This window comes from Lontra canadensis, unplaced genomic scaffold (assembly GCF_010015895.1).
Source record: "Lontra canadensis isolate GAN:19392208 unplaced genomic scaffold, GSC_riverotter_1.0 scaffold273, whole genome shotgun sequence".
Taxonomy (NCBI): Eukaryota; Metazoa; Chordata; class Mammalia; order Carnivora; family Mustelidae; genus Lontra; species Lontra canadensis.
Window position 1 is genome coordinate 84336 of NW_022631267.1, and position 15379 is coordinate 99714.

The window sequence follows — 15379 nt, forward strand, 5'->3', positions numbered from 1 at the left end:
GGTCCTTTAAGGAAAAAAATATATGTACATACATATATATATATGTATATATATGTATTTTTATGTGTAAATATAAATATATATCTTTAGATATCATATCATATAGATATACAATATGATATATTTTAAAGAAAAAGATATATAATTATATATTTAGATATATTTTTATATAGAGAGATATAAATACATATAAATATCATATCATATAAATATATGACAATGGATATATGAATATATTTACTTATTTATTTATTATCATATGCTCATCATTGGAAATGCTTTAATTTTGAGAGTCTGGATATTTTTGCTTCTGGAAGGACTACTGAATTTTGTTATGGAAGTGATTGAGTGGCAGATTGGATGGCTTCTTTAGAGGCTTGTTTTTAAGCTTTGTTAGGTGGGATCAAGTGCAGCCCTTAGTCGAGAGTGAGAGTCCCGGTGGTGCTCAATGGAGAGCCCACACATGTAGCAGGGTCTCCTCACTCAGGATGGTTGAGCCCTATGTCTCCCAGAACTGTGAGAAGTCCCAGACCTCCGAGGGGCTCACCACCACCCCAGGCACCCCGTAGCTGTTTTCTGCCAGGTTGGCACTGAGCTCCCCTTTACATGAGTGTTGTATTTGGCCAAAAACAAGAGGACCGACCTCTGGGTAGATTGCTGGAGTTCTTTCTCCTTGCAACCCCTCTTTCTGGTACCCTCCCACACAGTCCTAGCTGTCTCATCCCCAAGTCTGATCTCTACTCCTCAGCTCAGTGAAATTGCTCCATTTGGGTTCCCCTTTCTGCACCCTATCTGGACACAGCCCCAGGCTAAAGGACAGCCAGCCCTGGGGCTCACTTAAAGGGTTTTTCTTCTCATAAGTGTCACACTCTGAGCTGCCTGTTATCCAGTGTCTGAAAACAGTTACTTCCTGTATTATGTTCACTTTTGTATCTGCTCAAAGTAGAAGCCTATCAGTATCAGTACCAAAGAAAGTTATTTCTTGCCTTTATTCCATTGTTTCAAATGTATTTATATTTTTTCAATACTTATTATTGATCTTTTAAAATGTATTACCTATGGCATTGTTTTCCAAAATGTGTTCCATGAAAAATTAAAAAGACTCTGTCTTAAAATAGCTTGGGAATGCATTTGTCTTGACAGCAGGACATCTCAGAGCCATAAAAAGCTAATATGGATTATAAATTTTCAAGGGACTATATTATTTGCATTTTTCAATTTCATTTGACCACAGAATTTTTAACAGATTGCCTTATGGGAGTACTAGACAACGGACAACTTTTGGGTAATGCTGCTCTGCAGTTGCTATTTATTAATTTTATTAAAAATTTATATGCCTAATTAAAAAGCAATCATGGTTACAACTATCTTTTAAATTAATTTTTAGATGGAAAATAAGCATAGTTTCTCCTTCCTCTTCTAATATCCTTCCAACCAAAATTATTTCAGGAAGACCTCAAGAAATGTATGGAGATCTATGAGAACATGTATGTAGGTTCCCAATGGTGAGTTTACAGTAGACTCTTCCATATTTTAAGTAACATGAAAAGAAGAGAAAATAATTTTAAAGGGAGAAGTGAAACTTTACTTTTTGAAAATATGTATTTCATTTTGGCTTTTTTTCCCCAAAAGAAAAAGTCACTTTTTTAAGACCCTGTAAAATAAAGTCAGCAATTTTCATTCTGTGAAGTTATCATCCTATCATGCTGTTTGATAAATGAGATGTCACTAAGGATGTGAGAATGATGAGCCGTCAGGAGCAGCAGCAGCTGCTGGATCTCGTCTTTATCACTAATAATTCAATTATTTTAAGTGTTTCTTACGAGCAATCCTCCTCCTTCAACACACTCACACAAAGCTCTGGGTGCAGCTGGTTGGAGGCAACTGCCCCCTGCTACATGTCTAGGAATTAGGTGGAACCAGCAGAAAGGCAACAGAAGGGAAGATAATTGACTGAGAGAGACTCTGGGCACAGGGTGCCATTTGGCTTTTTCATTAATCTCTGCCCAGAAGGTCCCCTCTCTGGACCTCGGTTTCTCCAACGGGACAATGAGTTCTTTGCATGGAGTGACTTCAGTTTCCTTCTGGCTCAGTTCTTACATTCCACAGATCTTTTTGAATAGCACTCCATTAACTAAAAAGTGGTAAGAATGTCATTTCTGTAGAATATTGCCTCTCTGGGCTGGGAGAAGCAGAGATGAGTTCTGAGAAGCAATGGAAAATATGGCTGTCAAGAAATTTGTAGGTTTATTTTAGCTTTAGGCTTGTAAACAAAAAAATTCTTACCCTTCAGATTTGGCCTTCATGGCCTAAATAGTTCCCCCAATCACAATCAATTTATCATCTGTCAAAGCCTCACATTTTAGCTCCTGTCGAGTGACAAAGGCGATGGCTTTTCTCCTGGAACTTTATTCCATGTTAGCTTCCTACAAATAGGAGAAGGTTGTAAGGCAGGACAGAGACTTTCTCCCCAAAGATACAATGAAATTTTGCAGAGAACCAGAACACAAGGTTTTCGAATCTCTAAATGAAACCAGGAGAAATAAATAAATCTTTCTGATTCTAGCTGCTAACAAAGGCGGAAAAAGAGAAAAAACAAAAAACAAAACAACAACAACAACAACAAAAACAACAGTTGGTATTACTTCTCCATAAGCCAAACTCAATACAAAGTGAAAAAGTATTTCCTGGTACCGCTCTACATTACCTTCCATTGCCTTATTGATTTAGATTATAGCGAAAGGGAAGACTCAAAGATCAAAATCTTTGTTTTCCTTGGAGCTTCAGACACATCCAATGGTGCATCCATCTATAGGACCCTTTTTATACGGACACCCATGGGAGGCTTTGTGTTCTTGTCCTACCCAAGTGCCAGGTGAACTCGAAGAGTTGTGGGTTGCACTACCTTAGACAGTGCATTTGCTTAGAGCTGTGGAGAGCAAAACCAGAAGAGGTCCAGATGAGAGCTGGATTCTTACATAGAGATACAGCAGTAGCGTTAAGTCCGAGGGCAAGGCAAATGCATAAAGGGGAAAGGAGGCCTGAGGTTCAAAGCAAGGAAGATGAGGAACAGAGTGGAAAGTGGAACATGCAGTACAAGAGGTGGATGAGGGAAAGACACTGGGAGGAAGAAGCAGGGGTGTGATGCCCATTTTTATCTATTGCCCTGGCTGCCTAGTCATGGGGCTGAAGTTGGACCATGCACCATTCCTTCCACTCCTTACTCGCCTACCCCTTACTTGGCCTTAGGAGGGGAGGCAGAGATGTGCTTTGCTTTTGCTGGGTAATGGGTTGCAGCTTTCTTGCCATGGAACTTTATATAGAGCACAAGGGCTCAGCACACAGACGTGGCAAAGACAGCCACTTACTAACTCTACGATCGGCAGCAAGTTGTTCCATGACTTCGAACTTCGGTTTCCTTTGCTATGAGTATAATACACTTAATAAAAATCAAAGAGATGAGGATAATAACCTTAACCATAGGGTGGTGATGAGTATTAAGTGAATGAATAGAAGGAAGGCACGTAGCACCGGCACACAGAAGTTAAACGTTTGAGCTGCTATGATTACATCCTACTCCTTGGAGTTTTGCCTGCTTCTGGCTATCCTTAGTAGCTACTAAGATATAAGCTCCAAGAGGGTGCATATCACTCCCTTCGGGTTCACACCTGCATCACCAGCCCAGTACCATGCCTGGCATACAGGAGGCCCTTCGTGAATATTTGTTGCATGAGTAAATGAATAAACAAATAAAAGAATTTTGGACGAGCACTCCCCAACAACCTGCCTCAGTCTCTGTGAGGGAGGGTCATGCAGCCACCAAGTGCCACGACACTCCAAGGTGAAAGGCTCCGAGCCTGCTTGGTTTGGCTAGGGACTCTGACCCAGGCCTGAACATTTATATTCTATGGCTCAGGGGCTGCAGACAAATTTCCTCGCTTTTGGTTACCGTCTCCAGCACTTTGGTTCAAATCTTCCTTATACGTGTGTGGCAGTGTTGCGTGTATCCCTTTTTGGTATTTTCACATAAACATTTTTAAACTCATGGTGCTGGGTCAATAGAGTCAATATAGTCAATAGAGTCCTCTCATATCATTCCCCAAAGAGACCGGTTACAGCAGGCATTTCACGTCATCTGCTTTTCTATAATAGATATTAAACGTACACAGACAACTCATTATCCTGACACACATTTTCCACCCTGAGATTCAGCCTCTCAAAATCCGGTTTCAAGTCCCTCCCATGGAATGACTAACACATTTTAATAGATCTCTTCTGGGGTCTCACTTCATATGCAAGGAAAAGAGAGAAAACGTGGGTGAAAAAAAGGAGGCATGTCAGTGATGGGGCAAACAGCTGGCTCAGGTGCTGAAGACCAGTTGGGGGAGAATGATGTGCCGGATCAGAGGAGTCACAGAAATGAAGGAGGTGGGAAGGAAGGCAGCTAGTCACCAGCAAGCTCCCACACCATGCTGTTCTGACTTCTTATTATAGTACACACCACATCTTAGGCGGTTTTCTTTTTTTAGAAGCTGTTCTCTACCGCTATATTGTAGACTTGATGATGTAGACCCTGTCTTATTCCAAGAGTCTAACAGCCTTTGGCACATAGTAATTCTTAAAAATTTTGAATGGGGGATTAGATGAGGGGGTGGATGGTTGGATGGATGGATGACCAGATTATAAGAGAGAGAGAGAGAGAAGAGTGGAGATTATTGAGTAAGAGTGTTCAAAGTATCCAATGCACCTAGTACTTTCTAGGGTTGGCATGAGGTACAAAGTCTGCCTTAGGTTGTGACCAAAGGAACCTTTTCCCTGGGGGTGGAGAGAAGCACAACTTTCAGTCAGAAGGCTGAGTTCAGTAGGATAGAGAGAAGAAGCCAAATATATCATCACCCAGGAACCAGAATCAACATCTAAACCTGGAACTGGAAGCTGTATCTTAAAAAAAAAAAAAAAAAAAAGTAGATTTACTTGAAACAGATATTGTTGTTTCTTTTAGATCTGATGTGTCTATCTTAGAGCTTATGAGAGGACTGAATCTTTTCTACGGAGTCAGTTATGATGGAGATACTCATTCCCAGAAAGATCCTTCAGATTTATCCCAGGTTTTTGGGGGTCAGAGCACCAAATTTCAGAGTACATGCCCCATTCCATACATTCTGACTTCTAAGGCCTAAGGCTGAACATGACTTTGGCAAGGGTCCAGAGGGCCTTTGACAATATATTCAGGTCACCCATGTTAGAATCTGGGATCTGAGAGATGTATAGAACAGAGTTTTAACTGGACAGATGGAGCAGAAAGTGGTAAGAACAGGTGGACAAAAATAATAGAGGATGGTGGTTAGAGTTGCAAACTGCAAAATCATAAGGCTGATTATGGTTATTAAATTGAAAGACTCAAGGTCACAGTCCTTCAATATTTAGCAGGTGCAAGGATTTCTTGTGTATCATCTACCATCTGAGATTCTTTGCTGGCACATTCCCTGTTCCACTGTGTAAGGGAGAGTACATTTACATTTTCTTAAACACTCTTAGGCTACTCTAGGAAATGTTTTTAAAAAGATTTTGTTTGGGGCGTTTGGGCGGCTCAGTGGGTTAAAGCCTCTGCCTTTGGCTCAGATCATGATCCCAGGGTTCTGAGATTGAGCCCTGCATTAGACTCTCTGCTCAGTGGGGAGCCTGCTTCCCCCTCTCTCTCTGCCTGCTTCTCTGCCCACTTGTGATCTCTGTCTGTCAAATAAATAAATAAAATCTTTAAAAAAAAGATTTTATTTTTTATTTGAGAGTGAGACTGTGAGCTTGAGGAAAAGGGGGTGGGAGAGAGAATCTGAAGCAGACTCTGAACTAAGCGCGAAGCCTGATGGGGAGCTCAGTCCCACCACCCTGACACCATGACCTGAGCTGAAACAAAGAGTTGGCCACTCAACTCACTTAGCCACCCAGGCACCCTATCAGGAAGCTTTTTGCTACTGAAGAGGTGGTGGTGCTGGGCATAGGGAGTTTGGGGGCAGAATCAGTACTTATTTGAAAAAGGTGGTCTGTGTGGAAGACGCAAAGCCTTCAGGGTATGGTTTGACCCATTCCATTATCTGTAATATTCTAGGGTCCCACTGACCCCACCAGCTTGTTGTTAGCCTAGGAGAGGTATGTGATGGGCAGGTTAGTATGAATGTGCAAGTGTCATAGGGTCTTTGAGATGAGGAGAAATGCAGGTTTTCAGGGCTCTCTAGTACAAGAGGAACTATCTCTTATATTTCTGTTTCTCAAGCCTGCCCATAACAAGCTACCAAAAGAACTCAGGATCATGTTTATGGCCTTTAGTGGGCTTTGGCAGCCAGACTGGTTGGTACAGTGTCACAGTTTCTAGGTGGGGATAGCTCTTATTATCAGTCTCCCTTGTATCCCATTCCCTGGAGTTGCCTCTAGCAGCCATATTTACTCTAAGTATTATTATACATATATATCAGTGGATGTCTAGTTTGGATTGTCTTCTTTTTAGAACTGAGGTGGGATAGATGACCACAGAGTTTTCTAGAAAGAATGATTTTTCTAGGTGTGGCAGTCTCAACCACCTTCTAGTTTGAGAGCTTTTGTAATAGGGTTTTTGCCCATCGGTTTTGCTTGGAACAAAGATGATGGAGAATTTGAATCAAAGAACTTGGACTTCCTAGTATAGGTCATTTCCATTGTCAATGCCCTATAGTCAAAGGCCACTGGAAGCACACCTATAGTTGAACAAGTTGGGTTTATCACTTCAAGTGAGGGAGACCATGGAGAACTGTGAGATATTTCAGTTAGAGGGTGTCAGAAAGGATTTAGAGGACTTGGGCTTTGGTTAGGCAATTTGGGAGAGGGTCCAAGGAAATGTGAGTTTGCTCTGGATTGTGTGCTGTCAGAAGTGGGCACAATTCTGTGATGGGGTCTCTTAATAAACCTTATCAAGATGGAGGGATGGCTAAATAAAGCAAGGCTATAGCTATAGTTGGTAAAGAAGCAACATTCCCTTGTATTAGCCAGGAGAGGGGGATGTTTGATATTTTGTGGTATGCACAGTGATTTTGCTTTTGTCTGTGCCCAGAAAAAATTATGAAATGGCCATGTTTAGTCGCAGTTGATCATGGTCACAGCGTGACCTTGTCTGATGTTGGCATTCCGAGAGATTGTGTCTAAAGGGAGAACACATGGCCTAGCTGTGAGCAGTTAGGCAACGTCTAATAATACTGAGGCCGTACTTTGTCAGGCCAAGTCCCCGTGTCAAGGGCTGTTTTTCTCTTTCTCACCAGGCTTGTCACAATGTTCCTTTGTTTGCCCTTGTGTGAGTCAGGGAGCATAATTCACTCTGATATTTTCAATGAAGAGACTTTAATGAAAGTACAATCAGAGATATGGCCAGGTTAAGGAAAAAAATAAAGTCAAAATTAGGCACTTGGAGGGGTGCCTGAGTGACTCAGTCAGTTAAGTGTCTGATTCTTGGTTTTTGGCCCAGGTCCTTATCTCATGGGTTGTGAGATCGAGCCCTATGTCTGCCCCATGCTCAGTGTGGAGTCTGCTTAAGATTCTCTGTCTCTCTGCCCCTCCCCCTGCTCACACAAACACACTCTCTCTTTCTCAAATAAATAAATAAAATCTTAAAGAAACCAATTATATACCTGGATATCAGCAACAATGGCAATCCATTACCACCAGTAGCACCCCTCTCCAGAGTTGACAGATAAGGAGAGTAATCACTTAAACTGAAACCCAGTGAGAACTGGAACCCCAGAGGAGGGGCTGCCTTCTAAAGACAGAGTTTTGGAGACATGAAGCCACTTTCAGAAATGCTTTGGTGAAGCAGGAGGGTTGGGGGAAGAAATATCCAACTTTTCTCTCCTGCTGGTGCTAATCACTGTATGAACAAGAGCTGGTCTGCAGAGGAGCCTAGATTATGAAGTCAGAACTTTCTAGGGCATATGGCAGGGCAGAAAAGAACAGACAATCACTATGGAGATGGGGATGGAAAGTAGAAAATAACTGGAAATGTTTTCATATCAAGAGAGAGCAAGGTGGATTGGGGTGAGCAAGGAATGATCAATTCATAAGTCAATTTATAAACTATGGCTGTAGAGGGGCACCTGGGTGGCTTAGTGTGTTAAAGCCTTTGCCTTCGGCTCAGGTCACGATCCCAGTGTCCTGGGATCGAGCCCCGCATCGGGCTTTCTGCTTGGCGGGGAGACTGCTTCCCCCTCTCTCTCTCTGCCTGCCTCTCTGCCTACTTGTGATCTCTCTCTGTCAAATAAATAAATAAAAAGCTTAAAAAGGATGTACTCCCTACCTTTAAAAAATAAAATAAAATAAACTATGGCTGTAGATACTGTGGAAGAACAACAGCGTGTGTCCTGGGTTGTCATAAAGGGATTAAGAGATACAGAGAGTTGATGGCCTGGTAAATGTCAATTTTTCAGGTTCAAATGTCTGACCAACATTGCCCTGCCAACTCAATGGAATTTTTAAAACATAAGCTCTGGGGTGACTGTGAAGTCTGAATACTACCTCCACAAAGTTCTTTCTTTTGCAAAGCTAGGCTACTGGAAGAATTCGTTGATTATATTTGAAAGGTATAGGGGATGGAGGCTTCAATATGGCTTCAATATTGAAAAAAAGTATGGTTAGGCCCTAGAGAAAGAAGCACATAGTGGTTGTTTTTGCCCTTGTATTTGGGGTACCTGTATCTCAGGTACCACTGTGTTGCTAGTTAAAGATATGAGAGGCTCAGGGGTAAGAGTTAACACATGAGGAGAAGGGGGGGTGATATCTGTGAAGCTATGACAGAAATGATAAGGATTTTTAATTCCAGATCGGAGATGGTTTTCGAGGAACAAAACTTTCACTATGGGAAAAATAACAGAACATCTTATTCAGTGACGTTTTATGGATGGCTGGGATTTGTTTTTAATCAGATATGGTAAGAAACACAGATATGGAAATGACAATAATGAAGGAGGAAATGTATTATATTTAAAGATCCCCAGAACAGAACATTCAGCATGTTATGCAGGGGGACCACATGCAGAAGCATCGGGGTCAATCAGGAGGCAGAGGGAGTGAGGGGAAAATGCAGGCAAGAGATTTCTGTGGGAGTGAGGGTAAGCAGGCTTAGATTTGGCTAGTTTGAGTAATTTCAGTGGGCTCTGGGGTTTAGGGGCTGTTTCAAGTCATCTAGTACCTCACTGTGACGGTTAATTTTAGGTGTCAACTTAGCTGGGTCAGAGTACCCAGATATTTGCTCAAACATTATTCTGGATATTTCTGTGGAGGTGTTTTTTGTTTTTTTGTTTTTTGTTTTTGTTTTTGTTTTTGTTTTTGTTGAGATTGACTTTTACATCACTGGATCTTGCGTATAGCAGATTATCCTCCATCTAACTAGTTGAAGCCTTGACTAATCTAAAGATTAACCTCCCCTGAATAAGAAGGAATTTTGCCAGAAGATTCCTTTGGGACTAAAACTGCAACCCTCCCTAAATGTTCAGCTTGCCAGCCTGCCCTGCAGATTTGGATTACTAAGTCTCCATGATCACATGAGCCAATACTTTAAAACAAAATCTCCCTCTCTCTCTCTCGCTCTCTCTATCTCTAACACACACACACACATACATCATTTTGTTTCTCTCTCTGGAGAAGTCTAATTCCCTGGACCTTGGGTGATTGGGGCAGATGTGCAGTGGCCAGGAGTGTGAGAACTCAATAAAAGAGGTAGGCAGGGATATGGGCTCTGGAATGAATGGTTTGCATTTGCAAGTCTGGATGTGAGTGGTTGACTGTCTCTAAGAATTGACTAACCGTGTAAATAACATCCCTCCAGTATCAGGAAGGTCTTAAATGTCACAAAACACCAAAATACAGTGGGGAGTGGGGGTTGGGGAGACATATGGTTAATACAAGTGAGAAAGGAGGAAGCTATGGGAACTGATGGAATAGCTTGGGGACCATTCGTATCTCCAAACAAAAATGCTACAGTAGCTGGGACTGGGAAACCTCCATGATGCATGAAGACAGGCAAGGCTCCTGCTGTCAATGTTCTTACATTAGAATGGCATGAATGCCTGGAGATAAGCAGTGGGCATTTTCAAATGTAAGAAGCCTACTAAAAGGGTGGCAAAGAAATAAAGTGTCTGGTCATAGGCTGAGGTTGGTAATTAAAGTAGAGGGAGGTATGGCTCAAAGAATCAAAGCTCTCAAGAACTCCAGGCTTAAACAATTTATTTAGAACAGATCCCTTTGGAACAAAAGGATACAGAGCACTCTTGGGCGACACCCTCACCACCACACTCAGCCAGACATTCTCTAAATGAACAGAGAAGCATAGCAAAAAAGAATCAGTTGAGGTAATGCTACCAGAAGCATTGTCAGGTTGTAACCCTAGGAGGAGTGAGACAGGTGGGTTGGGAGGCTGCACCAGTGACTGGAAAAGTGACTTTAAAAAGGCACTGCCTTTTAATGAATTTATCTATAGGTCCCATAATTTCATATTGCTTTGTCTAATCTCTGTGGTATAGGTGGCTAACTGTTCAGCAAATTAATTTCTTCTAGCAATTAATATTCCGGGGCAGATTTTTCAGACGCTTGAAGGTCCATGTGGCCAGCGTCTGTATCAATGGGTTGTGAGCACAAGTAAAGGGTATTGCTTCCAAGCTAAGGCTTTTAAGGAACAAGAGTGTTTTCTCCCTGCTCTTTTCCCTTTATGGCTAATTGGGATAGCAACCCCCCTGGGTGATCTTATAAATCATAACTTGCAGATGGCAAATGCTTTGGCGGCATGGCTCCTTGGATGACTGAGGGGCGGACAGCAGACCGGCAGAGCAGGAACACCCACTTTGGACTATTACGTGAAACAGAAACAAACTTCCACTGGTTTGGAGCCATTGCTTATATTAGGTCTATTTCACGATCCTAAGTAATGTAAAGGTAAATGAAAATTATTTTCTCCATTTATAAAGGGCAAAGAGACCATTTTCCCTTTTCTCCCTTTTCTTAGTATTTCCTTCGAGACATAATAAATCTGAGGTTTTGATCTAACCTTCGGAATAAAGATAAATCTCGCTAGGGATTAAGCATAGCCTCCAGATTTTATAATATAGAGCTATTTCTGAAGGCAAGAGCCAAATAAGCTCTATTTATGTAAAACGGTGCCTTTCGAATGGGCTCAGAGGCCTCACGAGATGAACGGAGACTGTCACAAGCTTCAGCCCCTTTGTCTCTCAAGGAGATAAAATAAGTCTTAATTGCTCTTCCTACCACTTTACTGCATAAATTTGAGTAAAATGCTTCCCAGATTTGGTAGTCATTCTTCTCTACCTCATGCAAAGTGTAAATCTATTAATGGTTACTCAATAATGAATTGTGTTTTCCCTCTCTCTTCTATATTGATGTAGAAAGGTCTGTTTGTTGACAGGGTTGGGTTATTTTTCCATCAGAGAAAAATGAAAAGAAAAGAATGGCTTTTAGAAAAAGCCCATTGTTTGCATGTTTGCATGTGCACTATGATTGCTGGTGTAGTTAGCAAGATATTATAAAGAAGAAATAAGCAGACTAGGACTGGCTGATTTGAAATTAGAAATAACGGTGATAGGCTCTTCGGCTAACGCCTCACTTCCCGCTCCACCCTGCGTGGGAGAGATGGCTAATGAGTGGTGTTTGATGATTGAGGGAAAATGTCTGTTGCTTAACGATGGATATTGTGAACCAGTTACCCAGACATTCCAGTATTCAAAGAGAAATTGAGATCAAGTTCTTAATTTAAACTCAGAAGCTTCTCTGAAGTGGTCTTCTGAGTGAGATATGGAATATTCTGGAAACTCTATCAGATCACAGGATGGAAGCCCTTGATGTGAATCAGGTGTATGGTTATCTTTCTCAGAACCCTTTCTGTCTTCCTGAGGGGAAGATTGAGGAGGCAAAGATGGTGGCTGGGTTACTGATGGATTCTTCTCAGTCTTTCATACATCTTCCTGAGAACCTCAAAGAAGACAGTGGTTAGCTGAAGCCAGTATGTATTTGATGGTTTAGCACTTAGTGACCTTCGAGGATGTGGCTGTGACCTTTACCCAGGAGGAGTGGATTTTGTTGGATCAAACACAGAGAGATCTCTACAGAGATGTGATGTTGGAGAACTACCAGAATCTCATTATACTAGGATACGAATCATGCAAACCTGATCTCAACTCTCTAATGGGAGGAGCAGAAGAGCTGAGGACAGGAGGGAGAAGAATTCTGCAGGAATTGGATTTGCAGCTCAAAACTAAAGGTTTCACAGCCCTTCAGGATATTTCTTTGGAAAAAACATCAAATGGAATACAACTGGAGAGAAGCAATGCTGGAGTGAAACGATATGGCTCTAACTTGTGTGGAAGAGCGTTTGGTGGACGCTCATTTATGACTCCCAGTAGACAGAAAACTTCTCAGGGTAATCAGAATGGAAAAGCCTTTAAAAAGAACTTTATTTGTACTCTGCTCACGGAAATCCCCATTGGGGAGAAAACTTCTGAGAGTGTCCAGCATGATAAAGCCTTTGGTCAGCCTTCAGATCTTACTGGGCACAAGAAAACTCAGACACGAGGGAACGTGTGTGAATGCAAAGAGTGTCAGAGAACTTCTGTTAATCAGTCATCCCTTAAGGCACACAGGAGACACCACACTGGAGAAAAACCATATGAATGTAAAGAATGTGGGAAGGTCTTCACTCATTCCTCGTACCTTACAGATCATAGAAGAATTCACAGTGGAAAAAAGCCCTATGTGTGCGTGGAATGTGGGAAAGCCTTTACTCGATCCACAGGACTTATTTTACACATGCGAATTCACACTGGAGAAAAACCATATGAATGTAAGGAATGTGGAAAAGCTTTTATTCACTCTTCATACCTTACAAAACACGTAAGAATTCACAGTGGAGAAAAGCCATATTTATGTAAGGAGTGTGGGAAAACTTTCACTCGCTCCTCAGGACTTGTCTTACATGTGCGAACACACACTGGAGAGAAACCCTATGAATGTAAGGAATGTGGGAAAGCCTTTAATAATTCTTCAATGCTCAGTCAGCATGTCAGGACACACACTGGCGAGAAGCCATACGAATGCAAGCAATGTGGGAAAGCTTTCACTCAGTCTTCAGGCCTTACCACACACTTAAGAACTCACACTGGAGAGAAGGCCTTTGCATGTAAAGAATGTGGGAAAGGTTTTGCTCGTTCTACGAATCTTAATATGCACATGCGAACGCACACTGGCGAAAAACCGTACAAATGTAAAGAATGTGGAAAAGCCTTTAGGTACTCCACATGCCTTAATATTCACATGCGAACTCACACTGGAGAGAAACCATATAAATGTAAGGACTGTGGGAAAACCTTCACTCAATCTTCGGCACTTGCTAAACATTTAAGAACTAAGGCATGTGGAAAAACCTGTAAATGTTCTTCAGACCTTAGTATTCACATCTAAACTCATCTGGATAAAAAGTACCTTATGAAAGTAAAGAATGTGTGAGAGAGCTTTACTCATTTTTCATCCTTACATGATAGGAACATCCTGGGGCAGAATTTGCATGCATATAAGGTATATGGGAGAGCAGTAATTGTTCATACTTTACAGAATGTAAAGTGTAAGAACTCACACCAGTTATAAGGTATGTGGGAGAGCCTTTTTGTTGTTGCTCTGACATTAATTTTACATATCTAAAATTACCGTAAAAGTCAGGGGTGCCTGGCTGGCTCAGTTGGTAGAACAGACGACTCTTGATCTCAGGGTTGTGAGTTTGAGCTCCCTGTTGTGCATAGAGATTACTTATAAATAAATAAGAAATGACTGTAAAAGTGATATGAAGGTAAGAATGAAGTATAGCCTTAAAATATGACAATTGGGGGCGCCTGGGTGGCTCAGTGGGTAAAGCCTCTGCCTTTGGCTCGGGTTGTGATCTCAGGGTCCTGGGATTGAGCCCTGAGTCGGGCTCTCTGCTCAGCAGGGAGCCTGCTTTCCCCTCTCTCTCTGTCTCCCTCTCTGCTTACTTGTGATCTCTCTGTCAAATAAATAAATAAAATCTTAATGAAAAAAAAAAAAAAAAAAAAGAAATAACGGTGATAACAATCTAGAAATTTGGGTCTGAGAAGCCATCTGTTTCCAGACTCTGAAGAGCAGGAATTATAAAGGCCTTTAGCAAAGAGATTATGTAAGAATTTACCAATTTAATGAAGAAACTCAGTCCTGTATCACAGGTCAGATTAAGAATGTTCCCTTCCTGCCAATGTCTATTGTTTTAGAAAGCTATTACGTTGAGTGAATCCAGCATAGATTTCAGGAAGTAACGTTAACACAGTCAGCTGGAGGGGAAAATTTGGGGGTATGGTCCTTGGAACATAGAATTGACAGGAAATAAACAGATCAGAAAGAAACTTTCTGTTTTTTTAGGAAAATGCTTTGCTATAAGAAATGATAAACCTGGCTTTAAAAACTCTTGGCTAGAAATCTTTGAGCCTGCAACTTCCCAGACAGCAAAGCTAGGACATAGAAACAATAGACTAGGGAGTTCCTCCCTGAAACCAGGTCCAAGATTTAAGAATTTCCTCTACTAAAGAACAAGAGTTTGGGGTGCTTGGTTGGCTTAGTCAGTTAAGCATCTGCCTTTGGCTCAGGGCATGATCCTGCAGTCCTGGGATCACATCTGGCTCCCTGCTCAGCAGGGAGTCTGCTTCTTTCTCTCCCTCTGCCTCTGCTCCTGTACTCTCTCTCTCTTTCTCTCTCTCTCTCAATCTCTCTCTCTCAAATAAATAGATTCTCAAAAAAAAAAAAAACAAACAAACAAAAAACAAACAAACAAAAAAAAACCAGAGTTCTTCACAAGACCCATCCATCAGTATCTCATCCTTCCCTTAGACCACTGCCTCTGGAGTTGGCAAAGGGGAGCTTTAGTTTGGATGTCCTGTCCAGGCCTATTCCTGACTGGTGGCAGGAATTTGTCTTTCCCATATTCCCAACCATAAGTTGCCATATCCAGAATAGATGGAAAGGACGTATCACCAAGTGATCCTGGCCTTGGAGATGGTAAGCTGGGACTTTGGATTGTCTCCCTTTGGGAAGAAGGCAAGTGGAAATTTGGGGAACAGATGGGTAGAGTTTAGGAAGTTTTGCTTCATATATCCCATTCATTCCTACTTTTTCTCTTCTTCAGGTCTTCAGCACACACTTAGAATATTTTTCAAAACTTTCAGAGATAAATTTATTTTTATTTTTATTTTTATTTTCTTCCCAAACATAGGTAGATCTGAAGGCAGGAGCAAAAGTTTGAGATAAACGGAGATAAACACATCATTACTCTTTTGGCGGGGGAGGCCCTAATGAAGCACAG

At 41.6% G+C, this 15379-nt stretch overlaps 1 protein-coding gene across 1 annotated transcript; it reads left to right on the forward strand.

Moving 5' to 3' along the window:
- The first annotated feature begins 11744 nt into the window (after positions 1-11744).
- On the forward strand, positions 11745-13526 carry LOC116862608 (zinc finger protein 846-like). Its single transcript, XM_032849966.1, has 2 exons — positions 11745-11882; positions 12046-13526. The coding sequence occupies exons 1-2, from the start codon at positions 11880-11882 to the stop codon at positions 13477-13479; spliced, it is 1437 nt and encodes a 478-aa protein (XP_032705857.1). The 5' UTR covers positions 11745-11879; the 3' UTR covers positions 13480-13526.
- The last annotated feature ends 1853 nt before the right edge of the window (positions 13527-15379 follow it).